This window comes from Oncorhynchus kisutch, linkage group LG10 (genome assembly GCF_002021735.2).
Source record: "Oncorhynchus kisutch isolate 150728-3 linkage group LG10, Okis_V2, whole genome shotgun sequence".
NCBI classification, from domain to species: Eukaryota; Metazoa; Chordata; class Actinopteri; order Salmoniformes; family Salmonidae; genus Oncorhynchus; species Oncorhynchus kisutch.
Genome location: NC_034183.2, coordinates 50,576,554 through 50,590,972, shown reverse-complemented (window position 1 = coordinate 50,590,972; position 14,419 = coordinate 50,576,554). Strand labels below are relative to the sequence as shown.

At 40.3% G+C, this 14,419-nt stretch overlaps 1 protein-coding gene across 11 annotated transcripts; it reads left to right on the top strand.

The window, feature by feature from the left end:
- The first annotated feature begins 351 nt into the window (after nucleotides 1-351).
- On the top strand, nucleotides 352-11,661 carry LOC109898324 (coatomer subunit zeta-1-like). 11 transcript variants are annotated; one of them, XM_020493261.2, is made up of 10 exons: nucleotides 353-475; nucleotides 2,031-2,099; nucleotides 2,250-2,334; nucleotides 3,103-3,197; nucleotides 6,481-6,536; nucleotides 7,436-7,513; nucleotides 7,775-7,826; nucleotides 8,768-8,806; nucleotides 9,625-9,657; nucleotides 10,817-11,661. In XM_020493261.2, the coding sequence occupies exons 1-10, from the start codon at nucleotides 416-418 to the stop codon at nucleotides 10,862-10,864; spliced, it is 615 nt and encodes a 204-aa protein (XP_020348850.1). In that variant the 5' UTR covers nucleotides 353-415; the 3' UTR covers nucleotides 10,865-11,661. The 11 variants fall into 11 exon arrangements, 8 of the variants coding, with proteins under 8 accessions (XP_031689748.1, XP_020348850.1, XP_020348853.1 ...); XM_020493262.2 differs by having other exon boundaries at nucleotides 354-475; nucleotides 3,106-3,197; XR_004211262.1 differs by having other exon boundaries at nucleotides 3,106-3,197; nucleotides 7,775-8,806.
- The last annotated feature ends 2,758 nt before the right edge of the window (nucleotides 11,662-14,419 follow it).

The window sequence follows — 14,419 nt, the reverse complement described above, 5'->3', positions numbered from 1 at the left end:
CACACTGGCTAATCCAGACGAGCCTCGCAATATGGTTTGAATCACATATATTTTTTAAATAAAGTAGGCTATCACTTGTAACAAGAGTAGTTGATTTTTGACATATTCTATACACATGAGATTAAAGATACTACTGATAGGATGTATATGCATAATGTCCCATAATTCACTACTTGGCCACATGAAGTAGGTGGCCATCAAAACCTTATCGGTGTTCATTTTGGAGTAACGCGTAAAAACACCACTGTAAGAAACTGACGCCATTGTGGTTCCTAGAGAACAAGGACCTAACATCATTCACGGATTTGAGGGAGCCAACATGGCCGAATGAGGGGCTTGGTTTCGCGGAGCCTCCTCTAGGCCAGCGGAGGATCCGCCCACCCATGAGTCAGAGGATTTTGTGAGGTCTACTAGAATGACAGCTCAAACCTGTCCACGTCAACACCAGAGAACCACTATGGAGATCGCGTCTTTGGTAAGCAATCGGTAGGGATATGGAGCTTTTTATATATTTTCTAAACGAGTATTACCTTGCAAATGCATGATTAGGCCAGTTGCTTGAATAGCATTCATTATAGCCCTTTGCTGCGTAAAATGTTGTATTCAGTATTTTTGCATCATGCCCAGCCTAAGAAGTGATTTTTTTTATAGGTCTCTGACTGGTTGGATCTAATATTTTCAGGTACGATAGCAGACATTAGGAGGTACTGTATTCTGCACGACTGTCGTTGTAATCTGAATGTAGTCTATGCGCTATTTGAGTGTAGTGTAGTGAGATTCCACAACCAGCAGCAACATGTGTTGCACTTTTCCTCGTCAATGGGCAATTGCTGTTGTACAAACTCGAACAGTTGACAAATTAGCCCAGAGAGAGGGGCATACTGTCTAAAAAGCTACCCCGTGTCGCATATCTGAGATTATAACCTAATTTATGATTTACACTTAAATGAAGGACATGAGTTGTCGGCTATCCGTTATACTTTTATTATAACAGACATCAGCCTGCCCAAGCATTGAAGGGTGAACACTGGATATATTGTGTGCCACGTCTACGATATTTGGTTTCAACCGGAGGAGCTGCGTTTCGCAGCATTTTACGTTTACCAAAAACTTGATTCCACAGGTGGGTTGTTCAACTAAATATGCATAGAATAATTTTCCACTTTTGAACTAAACTCTAGACAGATGATCGTTGCATAAATTGTTTTTGTGTTAGTATTTTCTACTGTAATTGAAACTTAGAATAAAACAAGCAGCGCTGGACAAGGCCGCAATTACTTTTCGTTGATTATCCAACCTGCTGTACTTGACCCTCGGCCTCAAAATCTCTCTCTCTCTCTCTCTCTATATATATATATATATATATATATATTTATTTTTTTAAACTGATATAATTCTATCTGATGTATTGCCCAGTGTTTTCTGTTAGGCAGTCACATCCAGTACAGTGTCTGGATGTAAACTTCATAAGTTATGCACTCTTGATATTGATATTCACTGTGCTTAAGTAATTCACAAGATAATGTTGCACAAAGGACCTTGGGACTGTTGACCTGACACCTGCACCTCATTGAACTTTTCAATGAATTAGTTCCACTGTGGACTGTTTCTAATTTGACACAGACATCTGGATGACTGGTTTGCACTTTCCTCCAGTTCATCTCAATTCGAGGTCTAAAGTCCTGAATGTGATGTTCCTGGCCCAAGTTCTGTGATACACTTAGGCTCTGAGTCTGTGGTAGTCAGTGCATAACAGAACTTTGGCCCGGGTTCAACCAAGCCACCGTGGGATGGAAAGAACTGAAGGATCTGGGGACCATCGACATCTACGCTCACGTCTCTTTCTGACATTGTCGTATCCCTCATGTTTTTGAAGAACATGACTAGATTTTATTATCCTTACCAATGTCGTCTTCATCATCAGTGCTCTATCAATAACCGTTTAGGAATGTGTTCAGTACGCCTCGGTCCTATGGGAAATGCAAATTGTCCTTTTATTCTAGTCAACGTGTGGTCACACTGTCTTTCAGGAACCCTCGCTGTACACCGTGAAAGCGGTCTTCATTCTGGACAACGATGGCAATAGACTTCTATCAAAGGTATGCTAATAACAGTTCTCCAATGGCGACCCACGTTGGCTATTGTTGTGGCGTCAAGACATTGTGAGAACTTCCCCAAATATCTACCCCAAATCAGGTGTATTCATCATAACTAATGCGGCTAATGTCTGACTTCTGATGTGTTTTTAGTACTACGACACAGAGCTCTACCCCTCCATGAAGGAGCAGAAGAACTTTGAAAAGAACGTTTTCAACAAGACACACAAAGCTGACAGTAAGTTTTGCCCCATTAAAAAAAAATGACCCAGGAGCCTATTGGAGTAGATGGTTGAGCTTGAGTCCTGATAGTCTATTCCATGTTATAGTTTTAATGAACCGGTAAGGTATAAAAATAAAAAACATTCTAACAATGTGGCGAGAGAGTTGAGAAGATGTGCACCGTCAGGGAAATCAGTATCAACAGGATCATAATGTAAATCAATGCATATCAATGCATATGTGTACCAGTCTTCTTTGGCCTCACGTTAGTAGACAACTGTGTAAATAATGATTTAGTTAGGACCCGTTGTTCACACACCCTTTTGTGTGTCCTCCACCATAGAAGAACAAGAGACCGTGTTAGCTGTATAGCATTAGCCTGCGGCTCAACCCTCATGGGTCAGTTTATCTAAACACGAGAAACGGTATTGGTTCCTCTGGGTTCTTCAGTCCTCCCAAGCTCACGTTACATCGAACAAAAGGGGAGGGAACCAGTTCAGCGACAGACAGCTCTCGCACTCTTTTGTTCCAATGAAATTCACAGCAGTCATCCGACACCCCGGGTCCACCTGCCCCTAAGGAGGATGCCCAATCTCTATCTCTATATCCCTCCTTCCTCTCCATCCCTTCTTCCCCACACACATAGGAGTTGAGCATTTTATATGACAAAACTCACATTTTAAATTGGAAGACGACCATAAAACCTCACTCTCCATAAATGTGAATATGGTGTGAATGTGCTTTAATGTTTACTTGGTGGCTTGACCCCCCCCCCCCCCCCAAGCAGATGAGATTGCCTTCGTGGAGGGGATGACGATCGTGTACAAGTGCAGCATCGACCTATTCTTCTACGTGGTGGGCAGTGCACAGGAGAATGAGGTAGGTAATGTGATGCAGAGGGAGTACAAGGCTAGACTGGTGCTTCAAAGACTATACATTATGGCCCGGATCCTTTTTGCACAAATCTTACATTGGCATCAATGCATAATTCACACAGTCTGAGTTAAGCGCTCACATATGAATTTAGAATTCGGATCTCAGAAAGCAACATGTAATTTGTAGTAGCGGTACATGGGTGAAATCACTGGGGAAGCCAAGCCCCCCCAAATTACAGCCTATGTGTTGTGAAAATTGCGTTGTTTCGTCTTTAACCTGTTAATTAATATGCCTTGTGACCATGATATAAGAAGACACAGTGGCAGAATAAATTCAACCACACCTTTTTGTTTTATCACACAACCGGAGAGCAACCTCTGTCCCGTGAAGTCCACAAAGCGCTGCTTTCACTAGTCCAGCACCATTTCAACTTCAACATTTCATCATCATCAAATCTCCTCTGATTAGTCTAGTACAGTGACAACTGAAAGATTCCAAAAACAATTTCATCCAGTCAACGTAAGCTAAATATGATGTGCCTGTTCATGGTTCTGATTTCTGTGTGTGCGTGCATACGCATTCGTGCAAGTAGGAAATCATGTTGACTCACCCTACTTGTAGTGAAACGCCAATACCATCCTCCTCTCTCACGTTGACGAAATGGTTCATCGCTCTGTCATACAGTACACACTTTAATTTTTTGTTGTCCCAGACTACCTGGCTAAAATGATTGCTAGCTAGCCTAACTTCCTTTCATGGGCAACGTTAGCAAGTTAACATGAGCTTTCTACATCTAGCTATACACTACCGGTCAAAAGTTTTTAGAACACCTACTCATTCAAGGGTTTTTCTTTATTTTGACTATTTAATAGTGAAGACATCAAAACTATGAAACAACACATATGGAATCGTGTAGTAACCAAAAAAGTGTTCAACTAATCCAAATATATTTGATATTTTTCAAATAGCCACCGTTTGCCTTGATGACAGCTTTGCCCACTCTTGCCATTCTCTCAACCAGCTTCACCTGGAATGCTTTTCCGACAGTCTTGAAGGAGTCCCCACATATTATAAGCAGTTGTTGGCTGCTTTTCCTACACTCTGCGGTCCACCTCATCCCAAACCATCTCAATTTGGTTGAGGTCGGGGGATTGTGGAGGCCAGGTCATCTGATGCAGCACTCTATCGCTCTCCTTCTTGGTAAAATCGCCTTTACACAGCCTGGAGGTGTTTTTGGGTCATTGTCCTTTTGAAAAACAAATGATAGTCCTACTAAGACCAAACCAGTTGGGATGGCTTATTGCTGCAGAATGCTGTGGTAGCCATGCTGGTTAAGTGCACCTTGAATTCTAAATAAATCAGACAGTGTCACCAGCAAAGCACCCCCACACCATTACACCTCATCCTCCATGCTTTACGGTGGGAAATACACATGCTGAGGTCATTTGTTCAGCCACAGCGCGTCTCACAAAGAAACGGCGGTTGGACCAAAAATCTCCAATTTGTACTCCAGACCAAAGGACATATTTCCACTGTGTTCTAATGTCCATTGCTTGTGATTCTTGGCCCAAGCAAGTCTCTTCTTATTATTGGTGTCCTTTAGTAGTGGTTTCTTTGCAGAAATTTGACCACGAAGGCCAGATTTACAGTCTCCTCTGAACAGTTGATGTTGAGACGTGTCTGTTACTTGAATTCTGTGAAGCATTTATTTGGGCTGCAATTTCTGAGGCTGGTAGCGCTGATGAACTTATCCTATGCAGCAGAGGTAACTCTGGGTCTTCCATTCCTGTGGCGGTCCTCATAAGAGCCGGTTTCATCATAGCGCTTGATGGTTTTTGCGACTGCACTTGAAGAAACTTTCAAAGTTCTTGAAATTGTCCTTATTGACTGACCTTCATGTTTTAAAGTAATTAGGGACTGTTTCTCTTTGCTTATTTGAGCTGTTCTTGCCATAATATGGACTTAGTCCTATTTGGTAAAATACCATATTCTGTATACCCCCTACCTTGTCACAACACAACTGATTGGCTCAAAGGTATTAAGGAAATAAATTCCACAAATTAAGTTTTAAGGCACACCTGTTAATTGAAATGCATTCCAGGTGACTACCTCATGAAGCTGGTTGGGAGAATGCCATGAGTGTGCAAAGCTGTCATCAAGGCAAAGGGGGGCTATTTTAAGAATCTCAAATATAACATTTTGGGTTACTACATGATTCCATGTGTTATTTCATAGTTTTGATGTCTTCACTATTTTTCTACGATGTAGAAAATAGTAAAAAATAAAGAAAAATCTTTGAATGAGTAGGTGTTCTAAAACTTTTGACCTGTAGCGTATTTTGAACTTCCATCCTCTCAGGCTAAGGGCACAACCATATATACATTAATGGTTGGATCAGAATCTCCACGGCCAATACAGAAAATCAATTACAACCACAAGTCCAAATCCCTATTTCCATCCACGGCTAATTTAGGAATGTGCCAATTTGAGCTAGCCAGCTAACCGCCGGAAGACAACAAAACAATGAGATGTTTCTGTCAATGACATATGCTTTTAATGCGATTTGATAGGAGTGATAAAAAAAAATCCAAACTGGCTTCACCTTGACACTTTTTTTGGTGCGACAGGATCATTCATAGTTGAGCTCGCTCAGTTTTAGCCCAACGCTGATTGGCACATTTTGTATACTTCTTTTTAATCGAGGGATGCCAAATGCTCGTTGGCTTCCCTTGCGTTCAATGCTACGGGTGGCAACAATGTCGTACTCGTTTGGACCAGACAGTATCAGATAGATGGCCTACACGTAGAGAGACAGAGGGGGCGCTGTTTCGCTCACTCGGGTGCTTTCTCCTGTGTGAGATCAATTTGCAAAAGAGGCTGCATGTAAGGAAAATGATGAAACACAGAGAGATGAAAGATCAATTATTGTATGTAATAATTTTTTTTTTTTTTTACATATACACAATGTGTATATGTAATTTTTTTGTGGGGGGGGGGACCCTATATATTGCAAATGCCCATGAGAATAAATGACTGATAATTAGATTTTCTTCAGCACTTCTTGTTGCTATGTACGTTGCTAGCGAAGGACCAGTCCTTTTATGGCAAATTGGCATTTATATTCTACAGGCATTGTGATTAAACCACACCTGACTTTTCGCTCTCCCTGTCCCTTTCCCACAACCTTTTCTCTGTTTACTTCGCCTGGCTTCCATCTATACTTCTCAATTCTCTTGTTTTCCTTTCATCTTCCCCTCGCCCACTGCCCTGCTCTCTCTTCCTATAGCTCATGCTCATGGCTGTACTGAACTGTCTGTTTGAGTCCCTCGGTCAAATCCTAAGGTAAGTGTTGTCTATGTTGAAGTAACTTCCCTTTTTAAAATGTGAGGAAGTCGTTAGCACCTTTAGGGGGCTAACGATTGTAGGAGAAAAATGTAACAAAGTCAACAGCAATGCAAGAAACAATTATTCAAAATAGTTTTGTTAATTATTAGAGAACATCTCGTAAATATTTTTAAATATATATATTTTACCTTTATTTAACTAGGCAAGTCAGTTAAGAACAAATTCTTATTTACAATGACAACCTAGGAACAGTGGGTTAACTGCCTTGTTCAGGGGCAGAATGACAGATTCTTACCTTGTCAGCTCGGGGATTCGATCTACACTAGGCTACCTGCTGCCCCAAATATAGGGACAGGTCAACAAAATTAGAAAAGTTAATTTCTGATTTGACTAGCTCTGGTGTAATTGTTTCCTTCGTGTGTTCAAAATATGGGGAACCGTGTCAGTTGAAGGCCGCACTAAGTTAGTGATTTGTTTATTTTGGGTTATATATATATATATATATATATAATGGGATGACAGTGACACACCCTTGGCCTCTCAGTGAAGGGGAACAGCTTGACAGGGGCTGGTGCCGTTACCATAGAAACCAATGCAGTAGCAATGCAGGGAGGGAGAAGGAGTGAATGAATCTATTTCTTTCCTCTCCACTCCTTTTCATGCAGTTTTTTTTCAAATGCCAACTGTTCGGTATCATTTCAAACCTTGACAACTGGTGCTACAGGAAGTTCATTTAAGTCAGTGTTTGAAATGTACAGAATAGCCTAAGGTGTTGTGAGCCCTACATTTCTGGCCCACAAGGCAATAATATGAGATCCTATCACAGGTTTCAGCCCTATTGGCTCAGACATACTAACCACAATTCAAGTCAGTCAATGAAGTTTTCTTACTCACAGGAAAAATGTGGAGAGAAGGTGTCTATTGGACAACATGGACGGAGTCTTCTTAGTAGTGGACGAAATTATTGACGGGGGGTAACGTATAGATTGGGTTGATAATTGGATTTGTTCTTGATTTCTTGTTTTGGCAAAAAAATCTGATTTTATTTGTGTCCTTGTTTGACATATTACTGCATTGTTAGGAGCTAGTAACACTGCACCCGCTATAACATCTGCTATACTGTGTATGAGACCAATACACTTTGATTTGAGGTATCATTCAAGGGATGGAGTTGGGAGTTACTGGTACACTATCTTGTGTTCTCTTAATGACTGACCTTACCGTTGTGTTACCAGGGTGATCTTGGAAAGCGACCCCCAACAGGTCATCCAGAAGGTCAATTACAGGGTAAGACAGCTACACTCACTGACTGTGTCTACTGTATGGATTAATACATGGATTCTGATATGGGGACAATACTTGAAGACACAGATGACTATAGGAAATGGTGATTTCTATTTTCAGACCAACAGATGTTGGGATTGTGTCTCGTGGATTGTTGTTGAATCTGACAACCTGTATGTTTGAGGAAAATGAATTAACTTATTTGATGTCACAACACCAAATGCCAGTCTTCAGCCCCCCCCCCCCCCCACCACCACCACCACCATCCCATCAACACCAAGTCCATCTTCCTCTCATGTGTCCTCTCTCCCCTGACCCCACCCTCACATTGTCCTCTGGATGGTTCAGAGCAAGCCTACGGCTTAGGCCTCTTTGATTCGGCTTCGTTGGTAACATTGATGGACAGAAGCCAGTGTGCATAGCAACAGACTGCCCCTACCACCAGAGATGACGGGTGAGGGATAGCGGGTGAGGGAGATCCAGCGCAGGTAACTGCATGGTGAGAGAGCATATAACCTCCAGATAACCACCTCACAACGTTGGAACAACTGTCCACTAAGTCTGTGTCTTGCTGTGGTTTGTCAGTGGTTAGCCTCAGGTTGCCCAGCGTGTTTCAAGGAGTCCATATGGGGTTCTAGGAAATGCCATAGGTGTTGGTACACTAAGAGCAGCAGGGCCCTTTGTTCTACTCCCCTGCACAATGCATGCCTTGTGTGAGGCAGCCATTTTAATTGGATTGTGGTGGTCACTGACATATTTACCAATGTCGGAGTGAATTTACATTCGCAATGCAAGGCATCAAATTCCTTTTTTTAGGGCATTATGTTATCTTGCTTGCTTTATGTGTTTGACTCTTTACACACACACAGCCCCTAATGGTGTGTGTGTGTGCTTGATTTGCTATGACGTCATGTCCCCTCTTTCTTTTACGGTATCTATTCCAGGCGGATGAGAACCCACTGTCAGAGCAGAGCGTGGCTCAGGTGAGGTCATACACACGCACCCACACGCCAAGCAATGTCACCCTGCATGTATAGTACGACTATCTTCTCTATTGATAGAACTTTAGCCATTTAATTTCCGCTCACACCTGATGACATAACCTTCTGTTCTACTGTCATATACAGTATATTAATTGCATATAAACTATAACATGATTCTTATCAGGGTTTGGGGTCAGTTCCGTTTTGAATTCTAGTCAATTCAGGAGGTACACAAATTGTCATTCCAATTATCTTCAATGCTTTGAAATGGAATTTGGTTTACTTTGTGAATTGACTGGAATTTCAATGGAATTGAGCCCGACCCTGATTATAATCTTTCCAGTTACCCATTTTCATCATTTCTACACTACATGCTCTGTAGAATAAAGCTAAAGTACACAATATATGGATAATTGTCTCCCAGTGTTGTTCAATTTTAAAATGATCAAATATTACTACTCATAATACCTGGTTGATTTGTTAGTGTTATGACATGCCGTCAATACTACAATAGGATTTCCGTTTGACTGAAGTCACTGCGTTCAGTCATAGGTTCATCCATTTGACTCGTGTATTCTTTATGTGTGCCAAACACACTGCATTCACACAGAATGCTTTCAATATCATTTAGGAGAATTGCCAGCATGTACTAACCTGCATCTGAATTTGATGCCATGCTCACACCTGCACAGTCAATGATGGAATGGCTCACATTGCATGATCAGCATGGCTGCTTAATTGCTCTTACCGTCATGCAATGTTCTGCCTGTTACTTCCTCTTTCCTTCTTCTCCTAACCCTTTGGTTTAACCCTCACAGCACATTACGGACAAATTGGCTATGACCTCCAATGTAAGTCCTCTCACTCCTCACCCTCCGACGTGGGACATTTTGAGTCTCCTGGGGCTTATTCAGAAGACCAGAATGTTGCAGATATAATAATATATATATTTTTTACATGCAACCTTTATTTGACTAGGCAAGTCAGGTAAGAACAAATTCTTATTTACAATGACGGCCTAGGAACAGTGGGTTAACTGCCTTGTTCAGGGGCAGAATGACAGATTTTTACCTTGTCAGCTCGGGGATTCGATCTAGCAACCTTTTAGTTACTGGCCCAACGCTCTAACCACGGCTACCTGCCACCCCTGATAGATAGATATGAAGTATATAGAATGGACATGACTGGTCATCTCTGTGTGACTTTCAGACTGCCCTGTACTCCTGAATCAGACCCTGTTTGCAAGGAAGGGTTCATATCCAAAGCTATTAATTAACTATTTGCCTTGTGGCATTTTCTCTCCCAAGTTGGAACCAAACTTCAAACGGCAATACCTTGAAAGCCTCTAAGAGACATGGAATTGTCATGGTGCCTATATTATTATTATTATTATTATTATTATTATTATTATTTTTAAACTAGACCTAGACAATAAACCCAAAACACTGAACTGAAACTACTAGACGTAGACACTACACACTAGACACAAGTTTATCCTTTTACCTGGGTTCCTTGCGCCCCCTGGTGTATAGTTTTACGCTCTGCGTCTCTGTTTCAACAGCCCCCCCCCCCCCCCAAATGCTGTTTTTCTTGTGGAATTTCATTTTAGCAAGGGGAGTGACGATTATATATCAGAGGCACACTTGCATCAGGTCGTTACCAATATTGAATAGAATTGAATTGTGTTTCTAAGCTAGATGAAAATTAATTTTAAGTCTGCTCAGAGAAGCCGACTCACATTGTTTTGTGTCTACTACACAAAATACACTTACAAAGTTTGATGTTACACTTACGAAGCTCATGTATCATGTAAAATATGAACGTTTGAGGAGTTCCATTCAAATTCACATGCATACAATAGGGACACCTACTGGTTGACTTGTGTCACAATTAACAATAAATATAACACTACTACAGTATACTATAATAGGCTACTATTATTGATCTACGATAATGTTGTTTCTCCACACTCAATCTGAAAAGGTGTTTTCTGTTGTTTTTTTTCTCCAGATAATGCAGTCTGCCAAAGAACAAATAAAGTGGTCAATACTCAAATGATCTACACTGCCTGTCCAAAGGTCAAATGTTTTACTGTAATGGACAGTACGAATTTATGTGTAAATATTAAGGGGTGTATTTAGCGATTTATGCTTAAATAGGCTATATTTATAGTAATTAGTGGAGAATACAGCGTTTTTCCTATGAAGGCAAGATGGTATTTGTAATTATTATTTTGGAAATAATCTGTTTTAATTTATTTGATTTGCAATAAAAATCTGAAGAATTATGCTAGATTATAGCATATGATTTTGTTAATTTCCCTTAACCCACACAAAATGCTCTGTAAAGAATGTTTTAACCAAGAGAACTGAATTTAGTTTTAATTTGCTCAGGCCTACACAACAAGGAACTGTTGCTTAGGCTTCAATGATTATGAAGTTATGTTACAGAGAACTTTAAACATGACATTTTGATATACTACATTTTAAAGCTTTGTAAGTTTAACAGAAAAAGGGCAATAGCCTGTGTATTGTTACAGTAGTTCTGGTTGAAAGTCAGGTTACCCCCATGTTCATTTGAGAATGATTGTGTGTTCATAATAAAACGAAGTTGACATAGGTAGTAGGTAGGTGTATGTTTTTTTTCTAAAGCACTGAGAACACCTTTAAGACCATAAGAATAAAATATATTTTGTTACTAGCCTGTGATGGACAAATAAACTATTTGAATATTTCCTCATTTTAACGCCAAATTGGAAGATAGGCTAATAATTGTTAGTTTTGTTGATTTATATTGCCGTCTGTTTTCTAATTTGAGTCTGCCTGTTGTCAAGCTAATTAAACAATTTTTTTGTATTTTGTGTTGTCAAAATGTCTCTTGTTCCATATTTATCATATCTAATTTGACACAATTTTGTTCTTGTTTCCTCGAAAAGGCTTCCTGTGAGTAGTGAAGGCTGTAGCCCAGTGTCTTTTGAAATGTAATCGTAGTTGTTAATATTCATGAGACATGGGATGTGTCTGTTTTGATTGGACGTCAGGGTCCGATGTCACAATCCCCGCCTTCATATCAAGAGCCAATGAAGCGTTTCAGATGTTAAATATCAAAATGTGATTGGATGTGTCTGGTGCAGGGTGGAGCTTTCTGTGTTTCATATCATTCTGTGCTAAATATCGTTTTAATTGTTCAATGTAGGCTGTAATTAGGCAAATTTAGCACAGACAATGAAGATGTGTCTGTGGTGAATATTATAGTACATGTAAAGACATTGAATAGCAAGCAAAGCTGCTTGTAGGCCTATTTTAGATTACATTGCGATGCTTTAGATAAAAAAAATTGTAGAACTGGTTCGCTATTATATAATTGGAAAACATTTATTATAGGTTTCAAGAATTATTTCGATTCTGAAATGATAGTGTTTAACGAATTTCATGGCAAGAGGGCATATAGGTCTCTTAAAATGAACACTTGGTACAAGGCGCACCTGCTACTTTCATATAAGGATGGAGGAAAAGGAAACGGATTACATTATATTTATTTAGCCTACACATCTAAAAATCGAATTAACTCTCAATCTTTAGTTTACGATGCTATATGCAATTTTACTGCCATTCGTGTTTAGCATATTTTCGTTTGAAAATAATATGCACAATTGCATTAGAAATAAATAAAAATTGTATTATAGGCTACACACGCTTCAAAACGCTTGTCAGTCTGGCGTTTTAAAATGTATCTATATGAATATAAATGTGTAATAGTGAAGACAAATGCAACATGTTCACTTCACAGGGTCTGTAAGCTATAAATTGTGTTAGGCTACAGTGGTCCATTCGTTAGTTTTAACGACACCAAAAACGAATGAATCTTTATTGAACGCACGAAATTGCCAGCTCATAATTCTAATCGGCCTGATGATAAGACCTGTCTGCGTACACTGCCCACCAAGGATTAGTTTCCCCAACCTTGGCATTGCTGCCATCTAGTGGCGTATCACCGCTTTGCAGCATTTCATGTGGAGTAATTCCCTCTCCCCCCACCGAAAAGTCACTGATAGGGATATCATTCACATAATATTGGGATTGACAAACTACCATGACATTCAATCTCATAACCCAGCCCAATCAAATAGTTAGGAATATTACCAGAATATCTCAATCTCATCATGGATCACCTAGTACTAGTGCCTTGTAGTAATGTAGGCCTATACTTAAATAGCCTATCACGTTTTGTGCATTACCATTAGGCTTATTACAATTTCCATAATCATAGGCTAATAATAATTGAAAAACCATATAGGCCTAGATTATTTCAGAACCTTTTATAATCCAATAGTAGGTTTATTGTAATCTGTATTTATCTACAACGATTGAAACGTCATTTTTATATTATAGTTCACTATTCCTCTGTGCCTTAGTCAAAGCTTTTATTTCGAATAAAATTAAATGCTATTTGTCACATGCTTCATAAACAACAGGTGTAGACTAACAGTGAAGTGCTTACCTACAGGTCCTTTTGCAAAACAATTTAAGATAAAGATAAGAAAATAGAAAATAAAACACAAATATTGACACGGGGAATAAATACACAGTGAGTAACAAATGATTTTAAAGAGTCCAAATCACATGGCTATATACAGGGAGTGCCAATACAGAACCGATGTGTGGGGGTACCAGGTAATTGAGGTAACTATGTACATATAGGTAGGAGTGAAGTGACTCGGCAACAGGACAGATAATAGACAGCACCAGCAGCGTGTGTGTGTCGTCAGTATGCATGTGTGCGTATGTTGTGTGTGTGTTGGGGTGTCAGTTTAAGTATGTGTGGGTAGAGTCCCATGTGTGTGTTGGGGTGTCAGTTTAAGTATGTGTGAGTAGAGTCCCGTGTGTGTGTTGGGGTGTCAGTTTAAGTAGGTGTGGGTAGAGTCCCATGTGTGTGTTGGGGTGTCAGTTTAACTATGTGTAGGTAGAGTCCCGTGTGTGTGTGTTGGGGTGTCAGTTTAAGTATGTGTGAGTAGAGTCCCATGTGTGTGTTGGGGTGTCAGTTTAAGTATGTGTGAGTAGAGTCCCATGTGTGTGTTGGGGTGTCAGTTTAAGTATGTGTGAGTAGAGTCCCATGTGTGTGTTGGGGTGTCAGTTTAACTATGTGTGGGTAGAGTCCCATGTGTGTGTGTTGGGGTGTCAGTGTAAGGAATGTGTGGGTAGAGTACCCTGTGTGTGTTGGGGTGTCAGTTTAAGTATGTGTGGGTAGAGTCCCCTGTGTGTGTTGGGGTGTCAGTTTAAGTATGTGTGGGTAGAGTCCCGTGTGTGTGTGTTGGGGTGTCAGTTTAAGTATGTGTGGGTAGAGTCCCATGTGTGTGTTGGGGTGTCAGTTTAAGTATGTGTGAGTAGAGTCCCATGTGTGTGTTGGGGTGTCAGTTTAAGTATGTGTGAGTAGAGTCCCATGTGTGTGTTGGGGTGTCAGTTTAAGTATGTGTGAGTAGAGTCCCATGTGTGTGTTGGGGTGTCAGTTTAACTATGTGTGGGTAGAGTCCCGTGTGTGTGTGTTGGGGTGTCAGTTTAAGTATGTGTGGGTAGAGTCCCCTGTGTGTGTTGGGGTGTCAGTGTAAGTATGTGT